At 46.3% G+C, this 25,113-nt stretch overlaps 1 protein-coding gene across 1 annotated transcript in view; it reads left to right on the forward strand.

The window, feature by feature from the left end:
- The first annotated feature begins 5,071 nt into the window (after nucleotides 1-5,071).
- Nucleotides 5,072-25,113, forward strand: part of LOC148479707 (uncharacterized) — a 181,134-nt gene continuing 161,092 nt past the window's right edge. Inside the window, 2 exon segments of the mRNA XM_088454408.1 lie at nucleotides 5,072-5,129; nucleotides 10,634-10,779. Of these exon segments, the coding sequence (XP_088310534.1) occupies nucleotides 10,702-10,779 (78 nt within the window). The 5' untranslated portion in view covers nucleotides 5,072-5,129; nucleotides 10,634-10,701.

Genomic DNA, 25,113 nt, shown 5'->3' on the forward strand with positions numbered 1-25,113 from the left:
TGTATTATAGATATGAGAATTATCACACCCCAATTACTATCTAGTGTGTATTATAGAAATGAGAATTATCACACCCCCAATTACTATATAGTGTGTATTATAGATATAGAATTATCATGCCCCCAATTACTATCTAGTGTGTATTATAGATATGAGAATTATCACACCCCTCATTACTATCTAGTATTTATTAGAGAAACAGGAGAATTATCACACCCCTAATTACTGTCTATTGTGTATTATAGATATAGGAGAATTATCACACCCCTAATTACTATCTAGTGTGTATTATAGAAACAGGAGAATTATCACGCCCCTAATTACTGTCTAGTGTGTATTATAGATATAGGAGAATTATTATGCCCCCAATTACTATCTAGTATGTACAGTATTATAGAAATAGGAGAATTATCACACCCCCAATTACTAGCTAGTGTGTATTATAGATATAGGAGAATTATCATGCCCCCAATTACTATCTAGTGTGTATTATAGATATAGGAAAATTATCACGCCCCCAATTACTAGCTAGTGTGTATTATAGATATAGTAGAATTATCACGCCCCCAATAACTATCTAGTATGTAATATATAAATAGGAGAATTATCACGCCCCCAAATACTACCTAGTGTGTATTATAGATATAGTAGAATTATCACGCACCCAATAACTATCTAGTATGTATTATAGAAATAGAATTATCCCGCCCCCAATTAGTATATAGTGTGTATTATAGATACAGGAGAATTATCATGCCCCTAATTACTATCTAGTGTGTATTATAGAAATAGGAGAATTATCACACCCCTCATTACTATCTAGTGCGTATTATAGATACAGGAGAATTATCACACCCCTCATTACTATCTAGTATGTATTATAGAAATAGGAGAATTATCACACCCCCAATTACTATCTAGTGTGTATTTTAGATATAGGAGAATTATCACACCCCTGACTATATAGTGTGTATTATAGATATAGGAGAATTATCACACCCCTCATTACTATCTTGTATGCATTATAGATACAGGAGAATTATCACACCCCTCATTACTATCTTGCGTGTATTATAGCTATAGGAGAATTATTACACCCCTAATTACTATCTAATGTGTATTATAGATACAGGAGAATTATCACGCCCCTCATTACTATCTTGTGTGTATTATAGATATAGAATTATAACACCCCTCATTACTATCTAGTATGTATTATAGAAATAGGAAAATTATCACACCTCTAATTACTATCTAGTGTGTATTATAGATATAGAATTATCACAACCCTCATTACTATCTAGTATGTATTATAGAAATAGGAAAATTATCACACCTGTCATTACTATCTAGCGTGTATTATAGATATAGGAGAATGATCCTGCCCCTACTTACTATCTAGTTTGTATCATAGATATAAGAGAATTATCACACCCCTAATTAATATCTATTGCTTATTATAGATATAGGAGAATTATCACGCCCCCAATTACTATCTAGTATGTATTATAGAAATAGGAGAATTATCACGCCCCCAATTACTAGCTAGTGTGTATTATAGAAATGAGAATTATCATGCCCCCAATTACTATATAGTGTGTATTATAGATAAAGAATTATCATGCACCCAATTACTATCTAGTGTGTATTATAGATATAGGAGAATTATCACACCCCCTCATTACTATCTAGTGTGTATTTTAGATATAGTAGAATTATCACACCCCTGATTACTATCTAGTGTGTATTATAGATATAGGAGAATTATCACACCCCTCATTACTATCTTGTGTGTATTATAGATATAGGAGAATTATCACACCCCTAATTACTACCTAATGTGTATTATAGAAACAGGAGAATTATCACACCCCTCATTACTATCTTGTGTGTATTATAGATATAGGAGAATTATCACACCCCTAATTACTATCTAGTGTGTATTATAGATATAGGAGAATTATTATGCCCCCAATTACTATCTAGTATGTACAGTATTATAGAAATAGGAGAATTATCACACCCCCAATTACTAGCTAGTGTGTATTATAGATATAGGAGAATTATCATACCCCCAATTACTATCTAGTGTGTATTATAGATATAGGAAAATTATCACGCCCCCAATTACTAGCTAGTGTGTATTATAGAAATGAGAATTATCATGCCCCCAATAACTATCTAGTATGTATTATAGAAATAGGAGAATTATCACGCCCCCAAATACTACCTAGTGTGTATTATAGATATAGTAGAATTATCACGCACCCAATAACTATCTAGTATGTATTATAGAAATAGAATTATCACGCACCCAATTAGTATATAGTGTGTATTATAGATACAGGAGAATTATCATGCCCCTCATTACTATCTAGTGTGTATTATAGATACAGGAGAATTATCACGCCCCTAATTACTATTTAGTGTGTATTATAGATATAGGAGAATTATCACACCCACAATTACTATCTAGAGTGTATTATAGATATAGGAGAATGATTACGCCTCTAATTACTATCTACAGTGTATTATAGATATAGGAGAATGATTACGCCTCTAATTACTATCTAGTGTGTATTATAGATATAGGAGAATGATCATTCCTCTAATTACTATCTAGTGTGTATTATAGATACAGGAGAATTATCATGTCCCCAATTACTATCTAGTGTGTATTATAGATACAGGAGAATTATCACGCCCCTCATTACTATCTTGTGTGTATTATAGATATAGGAGAATTATCACACCCCTCATTACTATCTAGTGTGTATTATAGATATAGAATTATCACACCCCTCATTACTATCTAGTATGTATTATAGAAATAGGAGAATTATCACGCCCCCAATTACTATCTAGTGTGTATTATAGATATAGAATTATCACACCCCTCATTACTATCTAGTATGTATTATAGAAATAGCAAAATTATCACACCTCTAATTACTATCTAGTGTGTATTATAGATATAGAATTATCACACCCCTCATTACTATCTAGTATGTATTATAGAAATAGGAAAATTATCACACCTGTCATTACTATCTAGCGTGTATTATAGATATAGGAGAATGATCACGCCCCTACTTACTATCTAGTGTGTATTATAAATATAGGAGAATTATCACTCCCCCAATTAATATCTATTGCGTATTATAGATATAGAATTATCACGCCCCCAATTACTATCTAGTATGTATTATAGAAATAGGAAAATTATCACGCCCCAATTACTAGCTAGTGTGTATTATAGAAATGAGAATTATCATGCCCCCAATTACTAGCTAGTGTGTATTATAGATATAGGAGAATTATCACGCCCCCAATTACTATCTAGTGTGTATTATAGATATAGGAGAATTATTACACATCTAATTACTATCTAGTGTTTATTATAGACATAGGAGAATTATCACACCCCCAATTGGAGACGGTAGACAGACTGTACGACGCCAGTTATGATATCAGCATGGTTAAAGTACCCGTAAAATGTCGACTTGGACAGATTTGTCATTATTATTAGGCCTGTGATAAAGCAGAAATATGCATCTAATTATTATATACATAAACAAATATTACATGGATTTCAGAGATTAAGGAACTGCAGTTATCATTAGTATGTGTTTACTCCACTATTGATATAAGATAACAGCATCTCTATAGTCCTTTTATTGGATTCATTCCTGATTGTATTTAATAAGTATTTTATTATACTGTGCGGTAGTAGAGAGACTGTAACTTGTGTGATCTGATAACTAAGGTTCATGAAGAACCATAACGTAGTGGGGTCTGTGTAATGGTAACATGAGAGAGAAGGAGATCGCTACGGAGACGTCCGGTCACTGACACAATGAGGAACGCCATGAGAGAATTACTTTTATTATAAGAGAAGACATATAGAACTTTCCTTGAAAACTGTGATCAATCTTTGTCCATATATATAAATACAATAAATAGATATGTATGTACCATAAGAGACAATGACTGATGTTCTAGCTAATCTCACTAAGACATATTAACATACCCCTCACCTCCTACCACCTACCTCTCACCTCCTACCTCTCATCTCCTACCCCACACCTCCTACGTCTCACCTCCTACCTCTCACCTCCTACCCCACACCTCCTACGTCTCACCTCCTACCTCTCATCTCCTACCTCTTACCTCATACCCCACATAAATAGATATGTATGTACCATAAGAGACAATGACTGATGTTCTAGCTAAACATATGTATCTCACTAAGACATATTAACAACATGTGACTATAAAAAAATGAAAATAATTAGACATCAGGGGGGTGTACGGGGGGTTCTGAATGAAGCCCCCAAATTTATTTATTTTTTTACTTTAAAGGGGGGACCCATGTGGTTAATTGGCTACACCCCCGAGTAACCCCCTTCCCCTATTACACAGACTACATGAGTGACTGCTATTTACAGTGTTATTCATTCTGAGCCTATGATGGCGGCTCTCACCTCCTACCTTTCATACCCCTCACCTCCTACCCCTTATCTCATACCACCCACCTCCCTCTCATCTCATACCACCCACCTCCTACCTACGTCTCACCTCCTACCTCTCATACCCCTCACCTCCTACCACTCATCTCATACCCCTCACCTCCTACCACTCATCTCATACCTCTCACCTCATACCCCTCATCTCCAACATCTAATCTCATACCCCTCACCTCCTACCACCTACCCCTCACCTCCTACCCCTCACCTCCTACCACCTACCCCTCACCTCCCTCTCATCTCATATCCCTCACCTCCTACCCCTTATCTCATACCTCTCACCTCCTACCTCAGACACTGGGGAGAGAGCCGGGACACTGGCTGCTGTTACCGGGGGACCTATCACCGGCGCCGTCGCTATTAGTAAGTCACCTGATACCGCCCGGTCACATGACTGACGGGGAACCTCGGCCCCTCCCCCTGTGTGACGCACGTGACCCGGAAATGTAAACGCGCATTCCAAGCCTCACTCCTGTCTGGAGCTCCGCCCAGCTACTGGCACTTCCTGTACATAGCTCCGCCCAACTACTGCCACTTCCTGTACATAGCTCCGCCCAACTACTGGCACTTCCTGTACACAGACCTCCTGTCACCGCTCTCCCGGTACCGGCTGTGTGTGTGCCCGGTGACTGCACTGAGGAGGGGGGATGTGTGACCGGTGACTGCACTGAGGAGGGGGGGATGTGTGACCGGTGACTGCACTGAGGAGGGGGGGATGTGTGACCGGTGTCTGCACTGAGGAGGGGGGGATGTGTGACCGGTGACTGCACTGAGGAGGGGGGGATGTGTGACCGGTGACTGCACTGAGGAGGGGGGGATGTGTGACCGGTGACAGCACTGAGGAGGGGGGGATGTGTGACCGGTGACTGCACTGAGGAGGGGGGGATGTGTGCCCGGTGACTGCACTGAGGAGGGGGGGATGTTTGCCCGGTGACTGCACTGAGGAGGGGGTGATGTGTGACCGGTGTCTGCACTGAGGAGGGGGGGATGTGTGACCGGTGACTGCACTGAGGAGGGGGGGATGTGTGACCGGTGACTGCACTGAGGAGGGGGGGATGTGTGACCGGTGACTGCACTGAGGAGGGGGGGATGTGTGACCGGTGACTGCACTGAGGAGGGGGGGATGTGTGACCGGTGACTGCACTGAGGAGGGGGGGATGTGTGACCGGTGACTGCACTGAGGAGGGGGGGATGTGTGACCGGTGACTGCACTGAGGAGGGGGGGATGTGTGACCGGTGACTGCACTGAGGAGGGGGGGATGTGTGACCGGTGACTGCACTGAGGAGGGGGGGATGTGTGACCGGTGACTGCACTGAGGAGGGGGGGATGTGTGACCGGTGACTGCACTGAGGAGGGGGGGATGTGTGACCGGTGACTGCACTGAGGAGGGGGGGATGTGTGACCGGTGACTGCACTGAGGAGGGGGGGATGTGTGACCGGTGACTGCACTGAGGAGGGGGGATGTGTGACCGGTGACTGCACTGAGGAGGGGGGGATGTGTGCCCGGTGACTGCACTGAGGAGGGGGGGATGTGTGCCCGGTGACTGCACTGAGGAGGGGGGGATGTGTGCCCGGTGACTGCACTGAGGAGGGGGGGATGTGTGCCCGGTGACTGCACTGAGGAGGGGGGGATGTGTGCCCGGTGACTGCACTGAGGAGGGGGGGATGTGTGCCCGGTGACTGCACTGAGGAGGGGGGGATGTGTGCCCGGTGACTGCACTGAGGAGGGGGGGATGTGTGACCGGTGACTGCACTGAGGAGGGGGGGATGTGTGACCGGTGACTGCACTGAGGAGGGGGGGATGTGTGACCGGTGTCTGCACTGAGGAGGGGGGGATGTGTGACCGGTGACTGCACTGAGGAGGGGGGGATGTGTGACCGGTGACAGCACTGAGGAGGGGGGGATGTGTGACCGGTGACTGCACTGAGGAGGGGGGGATGTGTGCCCGGTGACTGCACTGAGGAGGGGGGGATGTTTGCCCGGTGACTGCACTGAGGAGGGGGGGATGTGTGCCCGGTGACTGCACTGAGGAGGGGGGGATGTTTGCCCGGTGACTGCACTGAGGAGGGGGGGATGTGTGACCGGTGACTGCACTGAGGAGGGGGGATGTGTGACCGGTGACTGCACTGAGGAGGGGGGGATGTGTGACCGGTGACTGCACTGAGGAGGGGGGGATGTGTGACCGGTGACTGCACTGAGGAGGGGGGGATGTGTGACCGGTGACTGCACTGAGGAGGGGGGGATGTGTGACCGGTGACTGCACTGAGGAGGGGGGGATGTGTGACCGGTGACTGCACTGAGGAGGGGGGGATGTGTGACCGGTGACTGCACTGAGGAGGGGGGGATGTGTGACCGGTGACTGCACTGAGGAGGGGGGGATGCGTGCCCGGTGACTGCACTGAGGAGGGGGGGATGCGTGCCCGGTGACTGCACTGAGGAGGGGGGGATGCGTGCCCGGTGACTGCACTGAGGAGGGGGGGATGCGTGCCCGGTGACTGCACTGAGGAGGGGGGGATGCGTGCCCGGTGACTGCACTGAGGAGGGGGGGATGCGTGACCGGTGACTGCACTGAGGAGGGGGGGATGCGTGACCGGTGACTGCACTGAGGAGGGGGGGATGCGTGACCGGTGACTGCACTGAGGAGGGGGGGATGCGTGACCGGTGACTGCACTGAGGAGGGGGGGATGTGTGACCGGTGACTGCACTGAGGAGGGGGGGATGTGTGACCGGTGACTGCACTGAGGAGGGGGGGATGTGTGACCGGTGACTGCACTGAGGAGGGGGGGATGTGTGCCCGGTGACTGCACTGAGGAGGGGGGGATGTGTGCCCGGTGACTGCACTGAGGAGGGGGGGATGCGTGCCCGGTGACTGCACTGAGGAGGGGGGGATGCGTGCCCGGTGACTGCACTGAGGAGGGGGGGATGCGTGCCCGGTGACTGCACTGAGGAGGGGGGGATGCGTGCCCGGTGACTGCACTGAGGAGGGGGGGATGCGTGCCCGGTGACTGCACTGAGGAGGGGGGGATGCGTGACCGGTGACTGCACTGAGGAGGGGGGGATGCGTGACCGGTGACTGCACTGAGGAGGGGGGGATGCGTGACCGGTGACTGCACTGAGGAGGGGGGGATGTGTGACCGGTGACAGCACTGAGGAGGGGGGGATGTGTGCCCGGTGACAGCACTGAGGAGGGGGGGATGTGTGCCCGGTGACTGCACTGAGGAGGGGGGGATGTGTGCCCGGTGACTGCACTGAGGAGGGGGGGATGTGTGCCCGGTGACTGCACTGAGGAGGGGGGGATGTGTGACCGGTGACTGCACTGAGGAGGGGGGGATGTGTGACCGGTGACTGCACTGAGGAGGGGGGGATGTGTGACCGGTGACTGCACTGAGGAGGGGGGGATGTGTGACCGGTGACTGCACTGAGGAGGGGGGGATGTGTGACCGGTGACTGCACTGAGGAGGGGGGGATGTGTGACCGGTGACTGCACTGAGGAGGGGGGGATGTGTGACCGGTGACTGCACTGAGGAGGGGGGGATGTGTGACCGGTGACTGCACTGAGGAGGGGGGGATGTGTGACCGGTGACTGCACTGAGGAGGGGGGATGTGTGACCGGTGACTGCACTGAGGAGGGGGGATGTGTGACCGGTGACAGCACTGAGGAGGGGGGGATGTGTGACCGGTGACAGCACTGAGGAGGGGGGGATGTGTGACCGGTGACTGCACTGAGGAGGGGGGGATGTGTGACCGGTGACTGCACTGAGGAGGGGGGGATGTGTGACCGGTGACTGCACTGAGGAGGGGGGGATGTGTGACCGGTGACTGCACTGAGGAGGGGGGGATGTGTGACCGGTGACTGCACTGAGGAGGGGGGGGATGTGTGACCGGTGACTGCACTGAGGAGGGGGGGGATGTGTGACCGGTGACTGCACTGAGGAGGGGGGGATGTGTGACCGGTGACTGCACTGAGGAGGGGGGGATGTGTGACCGGTGACTGCACTGAGGAGGGGGGGATGTTTGACCGGTGACTGCACTGAGGAGGGGGGGATGTTTGACCGGTGACTGCACTGAGGAGGGGGGGATGTGTGACCGGTGACTGCACTGAGGAGGGGGGGATGTGTGACCGGTGACTGCACTGAGGAGGGGGGGATGTGTGACCGGTGACTGCACTGAGGAGGGGGGGATGTGTGACCGGTGACTGCTCTGAGGAGGGGGGGATGTGTGACCGGTGACTGCACTGAGGAGGGGGGGATGTGTGACCGGTGACTGCACTGAGGAGGGGGGGATGTGTGACCGGTGACTGCACTGAGGAGGGGGGGATGTGTGACCGGTGACTGCACTGAGGAGGGGGGGATGTGTGACCGGTGACTGCACTGAGGAGGGGGGGATGTGTGACCGGTGACTGCACTGAGGAGGGGGGGATGTGTGACCGGTGACTGCACTGAGGAGGGGGGGATGTGTGACCGGTGACTGCACTGAGGAGGGGGGGATGTGTGACCGGTGACTGCACTGAGGAGGGGGGATGTGTGACCGGTGACTGCACTGAGGAGGGGGGGATGTGTGACCGGTGACTGCACTGAGGAGGGGGGGATGTGTGACCGGTGACTGCACTGAGGAGGGGGGGATGTGTGACCGGTGACTGCACTGAGGAGGGGGGGATGTGTGACCGGTGACTGCACTGAGGAGGGGGGGGATGTGTGACCGGTGACTGCACTGAGGAGGGGGGGATGTGTGACCGGTGACTGCACTGAGGAGGGGGGGATGTGTGACCGGTGACTGCACTGAGGAGGGGGGGATGTGTGACCGGTGACTGCACTGAGGAGGGGGGGGATGTGTGACCGGTGACTGCACTGAGGAGGGGGGGATGTGTGACCGGTGACTGCACTGAGGAGGGGGGATGTGTGACCGGTGACTGCACTGAGGAGGGGGGGATGTGTGACCGGTGACTGCACTGAGGAGGGGGGGGATGTGTGACCGGTGACTGCACTGAGGAGGGGGGGGGGGGATGTGTGACCGGTGACTGCACTGAGGAGGGGGGGGGGATGTGTGACCGGTGACTGCACTGAGGAGGGGGGATGTGTGACCGGTGACTGCACTGAGGAGGGGGGGATGTGTGACCGGTGACTGCACTGAGGAGGGGGGGGATGTGTGACCGGTGACTGCACTGAGGAGGGGGAGATGTGTGACCGGCGACTGCACTGAGGAGGGGAGGGGGGATGTGTGACCGGTGACTGCACTGAGGAGGGGGAGATGTGTGACCGGCGACTGCACTGAGGAGGGTAGGGGGGATGTGTGACCGGTGACTGCACTGAGGAGGGGAGGGGGGATGTGTGACCGGTGACTGCACTGAGGAGGGGGGGATGTGTGACCGGTGACTGCACTGAGGAGGGGGGATGTGTGACCGGTGACTGCACTGAGGCTGGGGGGATGTGTGCCCGGTGACTGCACTGAGATGGGGGGGATGTGTGACCGGTGACTGCACTGAGGAGGGGGGGATGTGTGACCGGTGACTGCACTGAGGAGGGGGAGGATGTCACCGGTGACTGCGTTGGGGGAGGGGGTTTACCATTGGGCACATCAGAGTGAGCTGCTCTGGGATATGTGATGTCCGCAATTTAGATAAAGTGCAAAGTTCTATTCGCTTGCTCACGTCACACAGTATAACTAACAATGTATATACCAAGGAATGGCGCCGATGTTGGCCTTTGATGATGGACTTTCTATGCCCATCCCTAGGGCACAGGTTTGGGTTGAGTGCAGCTAACAGGCAGCAAACACTTATACATTATGTATATTTCTGGGCACATCTTACAGTTTATGGATTAAAATTAAAACACAGATTAAAAATTGTTTCACAAATTGCACCAATTATTTATATAAGAGGAATAAGACCCCCGGCCAGGAGAGGAGCATTGGTGTAACATTATGCAGTACTGCGTTGTGACGGTCTCTGAGGAGCCTTATCCGGCTGGGTCACGGGGACCTCTGACTGACCAGAGCTCTATGGCCGGGTGGGATTGGGGAGATTTACTTGTCACTCACTGTTACATGTCTGACTGTGTTACATGTGTTCTCTGATGTGTCTTATATTGTATTTATTCCTACTCAGTCCTGCTGTGAGGAACCAGAGTCTTTATTACACATCACAAGTTCTGTATTCTCACTAATTCACTGAGGATGGACAAGGACGGGAGTCACAGGACTGATAGGATCTTACATCTCACCCTGGAGATCATCTACCTACTGACTGGGGAGGTGAGAGGGTCTGGGGGTGTCACAGTGACATTACTTATATCTATAGTAATAATACAGGGACATACTGGGGAGGTGAGGGGATCTGGGGGTGTCACAGTGACATCACTTATATCTATAGTAATAATACAGGGACATGACTGGGGAGGTGAGAGGGTCTGGGGGTGTCACAGTGACATCACTTATATCTATAGTAATAATACATGGACATGACTGGGGAGGTGAGGGGATCTGGGAGTGTCACAGTGACATCACTTATATCTATAGTAATAATACAGGGACATGACTGGGGAGGTGAGAGGATCTGGGAGTGTCACAGTGACCTCACTTATATCTATAGTAATAATACAGGGACATGACTGGGGAGGTGAGAGGGTCTGGGGGTGTCACAGTGACATCACATATATCTATAGTAATAATACAGGGACATGACTGGGGAGGTGAGGGGATCTGGGAGCGTCACAGTGACATCACTTATATCTATAGTAATAATACAGGGACATGACTGGGGAGGTGAGGGGATCTGGGGGTGTCACAGTGACATCACTTATATCTATAGTAATAATACAGGGACATGACTGGGGAGGTGAGGGGATCTGGGAGTGTCACAGTGACATCACTTATATCTATAGTAATAATACAGGGACATGACTGGGGAGGTGAGAGGATCTGGGGGTGTCACTGTGACCACTTATATCTATAGTAATTATACAGGGACATGGCTGGGGAGGTGAGAGGATCTGGGGGTGTCACAGTGACATCACTTATAACTATAGTAATAATACAGGGACATGACTGGGGAGGTGAGAGGATCTGGGAGTGTCACAGTGACATCACTTATATCTATAGTAATAATACAGGGACATGATTGGGGAGGTGAGGGGGATCTGGGACTGTCACAGTGACATCACTTATATCTATAGTAATAATACAGGGACATGACTGGGGAGGTGAGGGGATCTGGGAGTGTCACAGTGACATCACTTATATCTATAGTAATAATACAGGGACGTGACTGGGGAGGTGAGAGGATCTGGGAGTGTCACAATGACATCACTTATATCTATAGTAATAGTATAGGGACATGACTGGGGAGGTGAGGGGATCTGGGAGTGTCACAATGACATCACTTATATCTATAGTAATAATACAGGGACATGACGGGCGGTGAGGGGATCTGGGGGTGTCACAGTGACATCACTTATATCTATAGTAATAATACAGGGACATGACTGGGGAGGTGAGGGGATCTGGGGGAGTCACAGTGACATCACTTATATCTATAGTAATAATACAGGGACATGACTGGGGAGGTGAGGGGATCTGGGAGTGTCACAGTGACATCACATATCTATAGTAATAATACAGGGACATGACTGGGGAGGTGAGGGGATCTGGGAGTGTCACAGTGACATCACTTATATCTATAGTAATAATACAGGGACATGACTGGGGAGGTGAGGGGATCTGGGAGGGTCACAGTGACATCACTTATATCTATAGTAATAATACAGGGACATGACTGGGGAGGTGAGGGGATCTGGGAGGGTCACAGTGACATCACTTATATCTATAGTAATAATACAGGGACATGACTGGGGAGGTGAGAGGATCTGGGGGTGTCACAGTGACATCACTTATATCTATAGTAATAATACAGGGACATGACTGGGGAGGTGAGGGGATCTGGGGGTGTCACAGTGACATCACTTATATCTATAGTAATAATACAGGGACATGACTGGGGAGGTGAGAGGATCTGGCAGTGTCACAGTGACATCACTTATATCTATAGTAATAATACAGGGACATGACTGGGGAGGTGAGGGGATATGGGTAAGTCACAGTAACATCACGTATATCTATAGTAATAATACAGGGACATAACTGGGGAGGTGAGGGGATCTGGGAGTGACACTGTGACATCACTTATATCTATAGTAATAATACAGGGACATGAATGGGGAGGTGAGGGGGATCTGGGAGTGTGACAGTGACATCACTTATATCTATAGTATTAATACAGGGACATGACTGGGGAGGTGAGGGGATCTGGGAGTGTCACAGTGACATCACTTATATCTATAGTAATAATACAGGGACATGACTGGGGAGGTGAGGGGATCTGGGAGTGTCACAGTGACCTCACTTATATCTATAGTATTAATACAGGGACATGACTGGGGAGGTGAGGGGATCTGGGAGTGTCACACTGACATTACTTATATCTATAGTAATAATACAGGGACATGACTGGGGAGGTGAGAGGATCTGGGGGTGTCACAGTGACATCACTTATATCTATAGTAATAATACAGGGACATGACTGGGGAGGTGAGGGGATCTGGGAGTGTCACAGTGACATCACTTATATCTATAGTAATAATACAGGGACATGACTGGGGATGTGAGGGGATCTGGGAGTGTCACAGTGACCTCACTTATATCTATAGTATTAATACAGGGACATGACTGGGGAGGTGAGAGGATCTGGGAGTGTCACACTGACATTACTTATATCTATAGTAATAATACAGGGACATGACTGGGGAGGTGAGAGGATCTGGGAGTGTCACAATGACATCACTTATATCTATAGTAATAGTATAGGGACATGACTGGGGAGGTGAGGGGATCTGGGGGAGTCACAGTGACATAATTTATATCTATAGTAATAATACAGGGACATGACTGGGGAGGTGAGGGGATCTGGGGTGTCACAGTGACATCACTTATATCTATAGTAATAATACAGGGACATGACTGGGGAGGTGAGGGGATCTGGGGGTGTCACAGTGACATCACTTATATCTATAGTAATAATACAGGGACATGACTGGGGAGGTGAGGGGATATGGGTAAGTCACAGTAACATCACGTATATCTATAGTAATAATACAGGGACATAACTGGGGAGGTGAGGGGATCTGTGAGTGTCACAGTAACATCACGTATATCTATAGTAATAATACAGGGACATGACTAGGGAGGTGAGGGGATCTGAGAGTGTATGTAGTGATATTTGGTGTCTCCACCAATACACAGGATTACACAGTAGTGAAGAAGACATCCGGTGAGTGTGAGACACCCAGCAGCCGTACCTGTGTGTCAGGAGGACTGAGCAGGACCCAGAGACCCATCACGGTGCCTCCACCGCACTCACTGATATATGAGACAGACAATGACCAGAAGATCCTAGAAATCGCCAACAAGATCATTAAGCTGCTGACTGGAGAGGTGACTGCTGGGAATGGGACATTATACAGTAACACCAGGGGATGTGTCTGAGTGATGACTGGAGAGGTGACTGCTGGGAATGGGACATTATACAGTTATACCAAGTGATGACTGGAGAGGTGACTGCTGGGAATAGGACATTATACAGTAACACCGTGGGATGTGTCTGGGTGATGACTGGAGAGGTGACTGCTGGGAATGGGACATTATACAGTAACACCAGGGGATGTGTCTGGGTGATGACTGGATAGGTGACTGCTGGGAATGGGACATTATACAGTAACACCTGGGATGTGTCTGGGTGATGACTGTATCATTATGTGTGTCAGGTTCCTATAAGGTGTCAGGATGTCACTGTCTATGTATCCATGCAGGATGGGGACTATATAGAGGAACACAAGGGTCTGTACAAGGACATGATGATGGAGAATCACCGGCCCCTCACATCACTGGGTAAGAGGATACTGTCGTTATTGTACAGGGGAGAGTAGCTATGGGGGCCCCTATATACACATCACCTGATAATCACATGTATACAATGTATTCAGTCACTATGTGTCTCCTACAGATGTACACAGTAATAGAAATACCCCAGAGAGATGTCCCCGTCCTCTTTATTCCCAGGACTGTACAGAAGAGACTGATATGAAGGCAGAAGAAGAGACGTATGTTACTGATATAAAGGCAGAAGATAAAGAGGGAGAAGAGACGTATGTGACTGATATAAAGGCAGAAGATATAGAGGGAGAAGAAGAGACGTATGTGACTAATATGAAGGCAGAAGATATAGAGGGAGAAGAAGAGACGTATGTGACTGATATAAAGGAAGAAATAGAGGATGTAGAAGAGACTTATGTAACTGATAATAAGGCAGAAGATATAGAGGGAGAAGGAGAGACGTATGTGACTGATATAAATGCAGAAGATATAGAGGGAGAAGAAGAGACGTATGTGACTAATATGAAGGCAGAAGATATAGAGGGAGAAGAGACGTATGTGACTGATTTAAAGGAAGAAGATATAGTGGGTGGAAAAGAGACGTATGTAACTGATAATATGGCAGAAGTTACAGAGGGAGAAGAAGAGACGTATGTGAGGGGTGATCAGCAGTGTAATGTGAAGGAAATCCCTAGAAAAATCAGCTCAGGTGAGTTCTAAACATTTTTTATAGAAAATAATGAAATATTCTCCTTGCTCAGTCTCTACAACAATCTCTTATCCTACACTCTTTTTGCCCAGTGGGGAGTTTGGATACATCAGCCCTTATGAGACTCCTGCTCTCCCCCTCGCATCATGTCACTGTGTGTTACCAGCCCAGAGATCTGACCAGTCTCCTCCCCACACTCTCTGGTGTATCTCATACATCAGGAGCCGTCAGCCCTTATTATACGCATGCTCTCCTCCTCACTTTGTGTTACCAGCCCAGAGATCTGACCAGTCTCCTCCCCACACTCTCTGGTGTATCTCATACATCAGGAGCCATCAGCCCCTATTATACTCCTGCTCTCCCCCTCACATCATGTCACTGTGTGTTACCAGCCCAGAGATCTGACCAGTCTCCTCTCCACACTCTCTGGTGTATCTCATACATCAGGAGCCATCAGCCCCTATTATACTCCTGCTCTCCTCCTCGCATCATGCACTGTGTGTTACCAGCCCAGAGATCTGACCAGTCTCCTCCCCACACTCTCTGGTGTATCTCATACATCAGGAGCCATCAGCCCCTATTATACTTCTGCTTTCCTCCTCAAATCATGTCACTGCGTATTACCAGCCCAGAGATCTGACCAGTCTCCTCCCCACACTCTCTGGTGTATCTCATACATCAGGAGCCATCAGCCCCTATTATACTCCTGCTCTCCCCCCTCACATCATGTCACTGTGTGTTACCAGCCCAGTGATCTGACCAGTCTCCTCTTCTCAGTACGTGTCTCTCAGAAAGCCTTAGCCTAGATTATCAGTATTTCAGTCAGACTCTGGCTGCTGGACTCTGCCCCATGATGGCAACCACAGGGACTTATAGATTCTGCCTCACTGGTTCTGCATCCTTTAAGCCTATTTGGAGAACTTTATGTAGTATAACCCATGGCTGGGCCATTGTATATTTGTTTGCGTGAGGGCAGTGTCTGTGCTCGTGGCTGGGCAGTGACACTGGGTACTGTCTGTGTAGGTCCACAGCCTGGACATTTGGTGTACAATCTGCATGTCACTGTGGCTGAGCCTGTGCAGTGTGTGAGGTCAGTGTGTGGCTGGGCAGTGACACTGTTTAATGTCTACTGTGAAGATACGGAGTTGCAGATCACCCAGGTATGGTAGCAGGTGAACAGTTCCACTCAATAGTTCCCACAACAGATCTCCGGCAGAGTCTCACCTCTTAGCCTAGGGTTTGTGACTGCACATCCAGCCCTCCTTATTCCCCCAAAATAGCTTCCGGCTGTAGGGGTGTTTGGCTTACTTCTGTGTCTAGGATCTTAAAGCATAGGAATACAATACACATTTCCTAATTAAAGTGATTAAATCAGGCACATAGGGTCACCATGCCTGGCTTTTGAATACACTACTATTCCTTACCTAAGTTGCTTAAAGACACAACATAATTTCATATGTACAGTCCCAGCATAATCACCAGGGTATAAAGTTATTACAGAATACTGGGCTAAACACAGCCCTCGCCTACTTTTTAGTCCGTATTCTCAGTGGAGAGGGAGGCTGGCTGGATAAATCCCGGGGTGCATCAAGGTTTGGGTCTTTCCTGTTGACATCCGCATTTTTGTGGTTTTGACCCTTTTTGTGAGAAATTGAGAAGTTATAGGTTTGCAGTGCCAAGCTCTACCATAGCAACCGTTTGTTGTCTCCAGCGGTCAGCTGCAACCAACTGGGGGATTAGGGTTTGAGACAATAGAGAACCCGCACCCTTGTAGATGGTGGCATATGCTTTCTCGCGGTCAACAAGATTCTGGGAGAGATAGGCAACGGGATGTTCACAGCCATCATTCTCTACCTGGCTGAGCACAGCGCCGATTCCACAATCAGAGACATCCATTTGCACAAAGACCAGTCGGAAGTCAGAGGCGGCTAACACTGTTGACTTGGAGATGTCTTTCAACTGAGCGAATGCATACTCCTTAGTTATCAGGTTGGCTAGGGGTTTAGCAATATACCCTTCTGTTCATACTTGTCGCTGATTAGTGGGTCAACGCCAAAGCTGGATGGCGTCAACCTTAGCCTTTTCCGGCGAAGCTGTTCTAGTGGTCAGCCCTGCCCTACTAATGAGCGCTAGCATCTGAGCCACATATTAGAGATGCTTCTCCCATATTTGCTGAATATATTTCTATATCATCCAAGTATGCCAGGGGCAAACTCTTGACACCCTACCCGACTGCGATCCACCATACGCTAAAAAGTGGCTCGGGTCATTCTTCCTTTCGAGCTATGGCAGTGAGCTCCAACAGCCCAAATGGAGATCTGTATGTGGATTTCACAATGCGGCTGTGGGTCCACAATATTAGGACAAATGGATCAAATATATGATTTACAAAATACAAATGTGGGAACATGTTCTGAATTAATTTTAATACAAGTACCAATAAAATGTTGTGAATTTTAATAAAGTAAAATATATGATCTATTGTGCATCACTCAACAAAATTCCCCTCGTTTCCTTTCTTCTCCTGGATTATATTTATGAGCGTGAACGGTGGCAGCTCAAAGTGTTCCACATGATTACTCCCAGTGTGAAAAAACTAAATTCTGACCCTAACTCTCTCTCAAATTACCATCCTATCTCCCAGCTCCCATGCCCCTCCAAGCTACTTGAGAGACTTGCCTACACTCACCTCTCAAACTTTCTTAACTCCCACAATTTATTGGACCCGCATCAGTCCGGCCTTCATTCCCAACACTGCACACAGACAGCACTGACTAATGTAGTAAATGATCTGGTCACTGCCAAGGCTAAAGGCCATTACTCACTTCTTATTCTACTAGATTTCTCTGCTTCCTTTGACACTGTTGACCACTCTCTTCTCATACAAACACTACAATTCCTAGGTCTTCAAGACACAGTCCTTTTTTGGTTCTCATCCTACCTATCTAATCGCTCTTTTACTGTTCGCTTTTCTGATTCTGCCTCTTTGCTACCTCTATCAGTTGGAGTATCGCAAGGCTCAGTCTTAGGTCCTCTGCTTTTCTCAATCTATACCACCTCTCTTGGCAAACTAATCAGCTCCTTTGGTTTTCAGTATCATCTGTACGTGGACAATACACAAATTTACCTATCCTCCCCAGATTTGTCACTATCTGTGCTGGTCCGTGTCACTGACTGTCTCTCTGCCATTTCATCTTGGATGTCATCTCGCCACCTCAAACTTAATATATCCAAGACAGAATGAGTAATATTTCCACCGGCCAATAGTAGTTACCAACCTTAGATCTCTATCACTATTGATAACTCGACAATTAGCCCCACCCCACAAACTCGCTGCCTAGGTGTAATCCTTGACTCTGAATGGTCCTTTGTTCCCCACATTCAATCTGTCTCAAAATCATGTTACATACATCTAAAAAACATAGCCAAAATTCGACCATATCTCACACAAGACACTGCAAAAACTCTAATCCTTACACTCATTATTTCCCGTATTGACTATTGCAATAGTCTTCTTACTGGTCTTCCCAAAAAGACTCTTACCACTACTCTCCATTATGAATGCAGTTGGCTGCGAGGCTGATATTCCTCGCCAAACGTTCATTGTCTGCTGATCCGCTCTGTCAGGCCCTCCATTAGCTACCGGTCTTCTACCGTATGCAATATAAAATACTTACACTCACACATACAGCTAATCAAACCACACCAACATACATCTCTTCACTTATCTCATAATATCTTCCAACCCAACCTCTCCGCTCTGCACAAGTTCTGTATCTCTTATTCCCACGCATTACCTGCTCCCATGTACGATTACAGGAATTTTTTCGGGCTGCACCCACCCTGTGGAATGCCCTCCCATGCACAGTAAGACTTTCCGCTATTCTCCAAACATTCAAGTGTTCCCTGAAAACTCCCCTCTTCAGACAAGCTTATTAGACTCCAGAAATGCTTGCATAATCTTCATAGCTTCCCTCTCTAACTCCTTTCTTACAGTATACACATAACCTCGCATTTTCTATATATTGCTATATAAGAAAAATAAATAGATTAGGTTGTACTAAGCACAGACCTATGGGAATAGGGGTGATATAAATATTGATTAATGATGCCTTTACTGTGGGTTATTAGGTTAACGCTCTTTTTTTTCTACCAGTTGGACCCAATACAAGGAATACCTCGGAGGGGCATCTTGTTTGGTCTCCAGACCTTAAATTAGAAGATGAGAACATCACACGAGGGTCTCCAGAAGAAAACCGCATTGCCTTAAATATACATCCAGCTGCTCTTAGTGCAGATATATCATCTAATCCCTCTATTCTTGAAGATTGTTCTCCTGGTAACTCACATATTGTACATAGTACAGATCATAGCGGTGATACAGTCACTTCCTCTTCTAAGTGTGGAAAAAGTTTTACACCCAAACTTTCATTTGTTACACATGAGAGAAGTCACACAAGTGAAAGGTCTTTTCCATGTCCTGAGTGTGGGAAATGTTTTACACAGAAATCAGCTCTTGTTACACATGAAAGAAGTCACACAGGTGAGAAACCATTTCCATGCTCTCAGTGTGGGAAATGTTTTACACGCAAATCAGCTCTTATAGTGCATCAGAGAAGTCACACAGGTGAGATACCATTTCCATGTTCTGAGTGTGGGAAATGTTTTAAACATAAATCAAATCTTATTGAACATCAGAGTATTCACACAGGTGAGAAACCATTTCCATGTTCTGAGTGTGGGAAAAGTTTCACATATAAATCAGCTCTTGTTAGACATGAGAGAAGTCACACAGGCGAGAAACCATTTCCATGTTCTGAGTGTGGGAAATGTTTTACACGCAAATCAGCACTTATAGTGCATCAGAGAAGTCACACAGGTGAGAAACCATTTCCATGTTCTGAGTGTGGGAAATGTTTTAAACATAAATCAAATGTTATTGAACATCAGAGTATTCACACAGGTGAGAAACCATTTCCATGTTCTGAGTGTGGAAAAAGTTTTACACAAAAATCATTTCTGGTTATACATCAGAGAAGTCACACAGGTGAGAAACCATTTCCATGTTCTGAGTGTGGGAAATGTTTTACAAACCAATCATCTCTTGCTAGACATAAGAGAAGTCACACAGATAAGAAACCATTTCAATGTTCTGAATGTGGGAAAAGTTTTACACAGAAACAATATCTTGTTAGACACGAGAGAAGTCACACAGGTGAGAAGCCATTTTCATGCTCCGAATGTGAGAAATGTTTTAAACTGAAATCTCATCTTGTTGAACATCAGAGAAATCACACAGGTGAGAATCAGTTCATGTGTACTGAGTGTGGGAAATGTTATACACACAAATCAAATCTTATTCAGCATCAGAGAAATCACACAGGTGAGAAACCATTTCCATGTTCTGTGTGTGGGAAATGTTTTACACTGAAATCAGCTCTTGTTAAACATGTGAGAAGTCACACAACTGATAAACCATTTCCATGTTCTGAATGTGGAAAATGTTTTACAAAGATATCACATCTTGTTGCACATCAGCGATGTCACACAGGTGAGAAACCATTTCCATGTCCTGAGTGTGAAAAATGTTTTACACAGAAATCATCTCTTGTTACACATCAGAGAAGTCACACAGGTGAGAAGCCATTTCCATGTTCTGAGTGTGGGAAATGTTTTATTCAGAAATCAGATTGTGTTAGACATCAGAGAAATCACAGGTGAGAAGCTATTGAAATTGCAAACTTTCCAACTGAAGAGCTCCCTAGGGAAAAAATGATGGTCAAACAATGTCATTGATTAGAAAACTTATTGAAAACGAAACTAAACATTGGTGGGATCAGATTTTTCTTAACCATTATTTGGATGAGAAGTTTATCCCAAGAAGTTTAAGGTACCAAAAAACTTCATCCTTTACGGATGATCCAGTTTTATTAGAAGGATAGAATAACTTCCTTGACAAATGCTCCCATGCATTTATGCAAACCCTGATCAATTATAGACAAACATTGGTCACAGAATTAGAGGGTGAGATTGAAAAATCTTAAAAACCATTGATCAATTAATTTATCTTCCTACATTCACAGCAACAGTGGAATTAGTTAACAAAACGGTTGTTCTATTTGAACAAGAAAAAAATGTATATTAATAATAAAAAATATCTGACAGATGAAACAGACTATAAAAATTAATGTATGTTCAGACAATAAAAATACTACAAAAAAATATTAAGGGAGTGAACATTAACAATGTTGAGTACTATCAATATCCCAATACTCCAGTCTTACATAGGAATACTTAACAAAAAAATATCACAGAGGGACCATATAAGAGAGGTCCAAAACCAAAGATCGTATGCTCAATAAGGAGCTAAACCCAAAGGGACATACAATCAGAATAGTTCCAGGATACATCCTAAATAGTCCCCCCAGCCCTGCCACACAAGATTCAGACCATCCTAACAATTGCCGATTTTAGATACAAAACAGATTTGTGGGTCCTGATGAAAGTACAGCCTGTACAGAAACGCGTTGGACAACAGCAGTATATGTTCTCCTTTTCCAAACACTGACCATTATACCCAAGCATCCATCTCACCGGTCATTCAAGCACCACACAGCAACTAATGTAACCGATTACAATGGTAGGTGCTGGTTACATTTTACCTACGAAGGGTTACTATACTTCTCCACACTGGATTAAATAGTCGGATGCCCGAAGAGAGCATTTTTAATTCCAAATTTGTAATTTGAAGTACTTCTTTCTGGCAATGCTATATTCCAATTGTGTCCTGTATTAATGCCCTTTGTGGCATAACATTGGGCTCAACCGCAATCAGCCCTTATATATGGATAACAACTAAGACTGCAAATACTCCATTTTTGTATTTTTTATATATTTATTTTTTACCTTCAGATGAAGATCTAATATCATCGGTCTACAGTTAAACTGTATATATGTGCTTATGCAATATATTAACCCGGGTTTTATGGAGTGTCAGTATATGTATGTTATTGCCTTATAAAGATGTATTATGGTGTTTATTAATAAATGATGAAACATGAACATTTGAGCGGCGCTCTGTATTGTTTTACATGGTCAGACACTCGCGCAGCCTACTTGTTTGTTTTTGAACATTTTTGGGGGATACTTTGCACTACTCCCTTTACAGGCAGCTGCAGTGGTAGATCTTTGGACCTGTGATTAAGCACCAGGTTTCGACCAACTTTTTTCCGATTATAGTAATATATATAATCTCAGCAATGTTCCGGAGGGTATAAGGCCAGATTGAGTCACAAGGACACTTCTAGCGGAGTTAGCAAACTGCACATGAATTTGTGCATCTTTTCAGACTTGGAAGGATCTCTCAGTCCATGAAATGACTGTTTCCAGGTGTCAGCTGGGCGTCTACTTTGCGGAGGTACGCAAGAGAACCGTTTATGGGCGTTTAGCCAGAGTGCTGGGCGTTTAATTCATTACCGCATCCTGTTTCAGAAGGATCTCTTGTTGCATTCAGCATGCGGTAGGTGGAACTGCCAGTACTAATGATAACGATGGAAACTGGGGCCGTTGAGGCTATGCTCTTGGCGCCGTGCGCACGTAGCCACACTATTATATGGTCCTTTAGCTGTCGTGTTCGCTTTTGCATTTGACTCAGGCCTATAATGTGGGACTTGGAATACTAATCTAATTGGTTATACGCTATAACACAAGCTGTAATGGTTCATATTAGTCCTGTAATCTGTTCTGCACACAAAGCACCGGGAATGTTATTTCACAGTGCAATTAGAATTATTTCCTTCTATGTGGCTATTCCTTGTATAAGTGCACAGACATTTTGCTATTCAATTAGGTGCGTTTTTTTTTCTAATTAAGCTTTTGGAAGTTTCCAGTTAGCTTAATTAGTCAGTAAATACCTTCCGAAGTGCTGTCTTCTGCATCCAGCGTTGGGACCCGGACTCCAGCAGCAGCGGTGAGTGTGAGTATGAGTGAGTGTGTGCATGAGTGTGTGACCCCCCTCAGTGTCAGTGTGGCCCCCTGGAATGGGCGCTGGAAGAACTACATCTCCCAGAAGCCCTGGCCCCTCCCACCAGCCCATGGAGCCTCCCAGCAGCCCCCTCTCCAGTGAGTAGATAAAGGGGAGGCCACAGAGACCCTGGGGAAGGTAAGTGCAGATTTTTTTTTTATGCGGCGTAGAGTTTTCAGAGCTGAAAACCCAGCAACCATTTTTTTTTTAAATTGGATACCACGGATATCGGGAACGCACATACCCGCGGTATTCCAAAATTGGACGCAAGGGACGCGAGGTTTGTTACCTCGCTAAACCTCAAGCCCAATTGAATATGCCCCTTAGAGTCTCTGACAAATAAGTCCTACACAACCAAGTGGACAATTCATGGTCTTACGTTGAACTCCCCGCACTCTTCTGTGGATGACATCACACAGATACACAAACCACTGGTCAAAGTATTTAGAACATCCTAATTTTTCCAGTTTTTATTACATTTATTGAGTTTAATTTCTCAATGTAAACGCACAAAACAAATAAATTGTAGAGAAAAAAATAAATCAGATTCGTTTTATTTTGATTAAATTTGAATCTAAATTTTTAAGTCCTCAAAGTCCCGACCTTTCGCAGATATAACCACCCAACATATTCCTTCTACAATGGAATAAAATATTGTTTGGCACGTTCTTCTCACACATGTGATGCACTTTTAGGTGGCTTGGCTTTCACCTTTAAGTCTACGATTGTGCGGCCGTTCCATGATTGGAAGCCTATCACCAAGTTAGCTCTGACCCAGCCTGGAGAGATCTTTTGGGTCATTACCCGGCTGTAGGATGGGCCCATGACGAATTAGGTGTAGACCAATGGTTATTGGATGGGACTTGGTTTAGGGTGCCAGTAACTGCATGTCGCTGTCTCGGGATCAAGCTGAAGAGCCACAGACCTATCTTTCTGCATGTCTATTGTCAAATGTTTTGTTCCAATGTGGATTGGAACTATATATCTTACACATTGTATAGTGTGTATATCCAATCTGTCGTTCACTGCTATCACAATCTACACACAAATGCACAACCACAAGATATATTGGTCCAATCCGGCACGAGTTGCAGCTATAATCCTATGATGCCAATATACGCTATGTGTGGATTATAATGGCCGGGCGGTGGTACTGTGCAGAGATAGTATATTTACTAACGTGTTTCTCCATCGATTTAATGGACAGATAACTTTCATGTGGTTCCATATTTATCATGCCGTCTGTGGTTACAGGGGCTGAGAGACCCATTATTAGTAGCAGACGCCGACACATGACATATAACTAAATTGTACATAACATAACTAATATGGGACACAATATTACAATATAGATCAATGTTCTCCCCAGAAATTTTTTCCAGCCGGGTTGCATCAAAAAGTAGCCGGCCGGGGGCCTTCGCAATTATGAGCGCACCTTGAAAAGGGGTATCTCCCTTTCCAGTCCATCCCGACAGGTCTAAAGGCTACTCCCCCCTGGCTCTCAGTCAAAAGTACCCATTATGCAGTGCCCCCTTATTTATGCCCTTTATACAATGCCCCCTGTAGTTTTCCCCTTTATGCATTGCCCCTGTAGTTTAGCTTTGCCCTTATGCAGGGCCCCCAGGCTGAAGTAGTGCCCCTATGTAGTGCCCCCAGACTGGTCCTTTACGTAGCGCCCCCAGGCTTAAATAGTGTCCCTTATGCAGTGCCCCCAGGCTGACTCCTTATGCAGTGCCCCAAGTAGCAGTCCCCTATACAGTGCCCCAAGTAGCAGCCCCCTCCCTATACAGTGCCCCCAGTAGCAGCTCCCTTTATACAGTGCCCCCAGTAGCAGCCCCATTATACAGTGCCCCCAGTAGCAGCCCCAGTATACAGTGCCCCCAGTAGCAGCCCTATTATGCAGTGCCCCCAGTAGCAGCCCCCTATACAT

Source organism: Taudactylus pleione, unplaced genomic scaffold (assembly GCF_031769625.1).
Source record: "Taudactylus pleione unplaced genomic scaffold, aTauple2 ptg000614l, whole genome shotgun sequence".
NCBI classification, from domain to species: domain Eukaryota; kingdom Metazoa; phylum Chordata; class Amphibia; order Anura; family Myobatrachidae; genus Taudactylus; species Taudactylus pleione.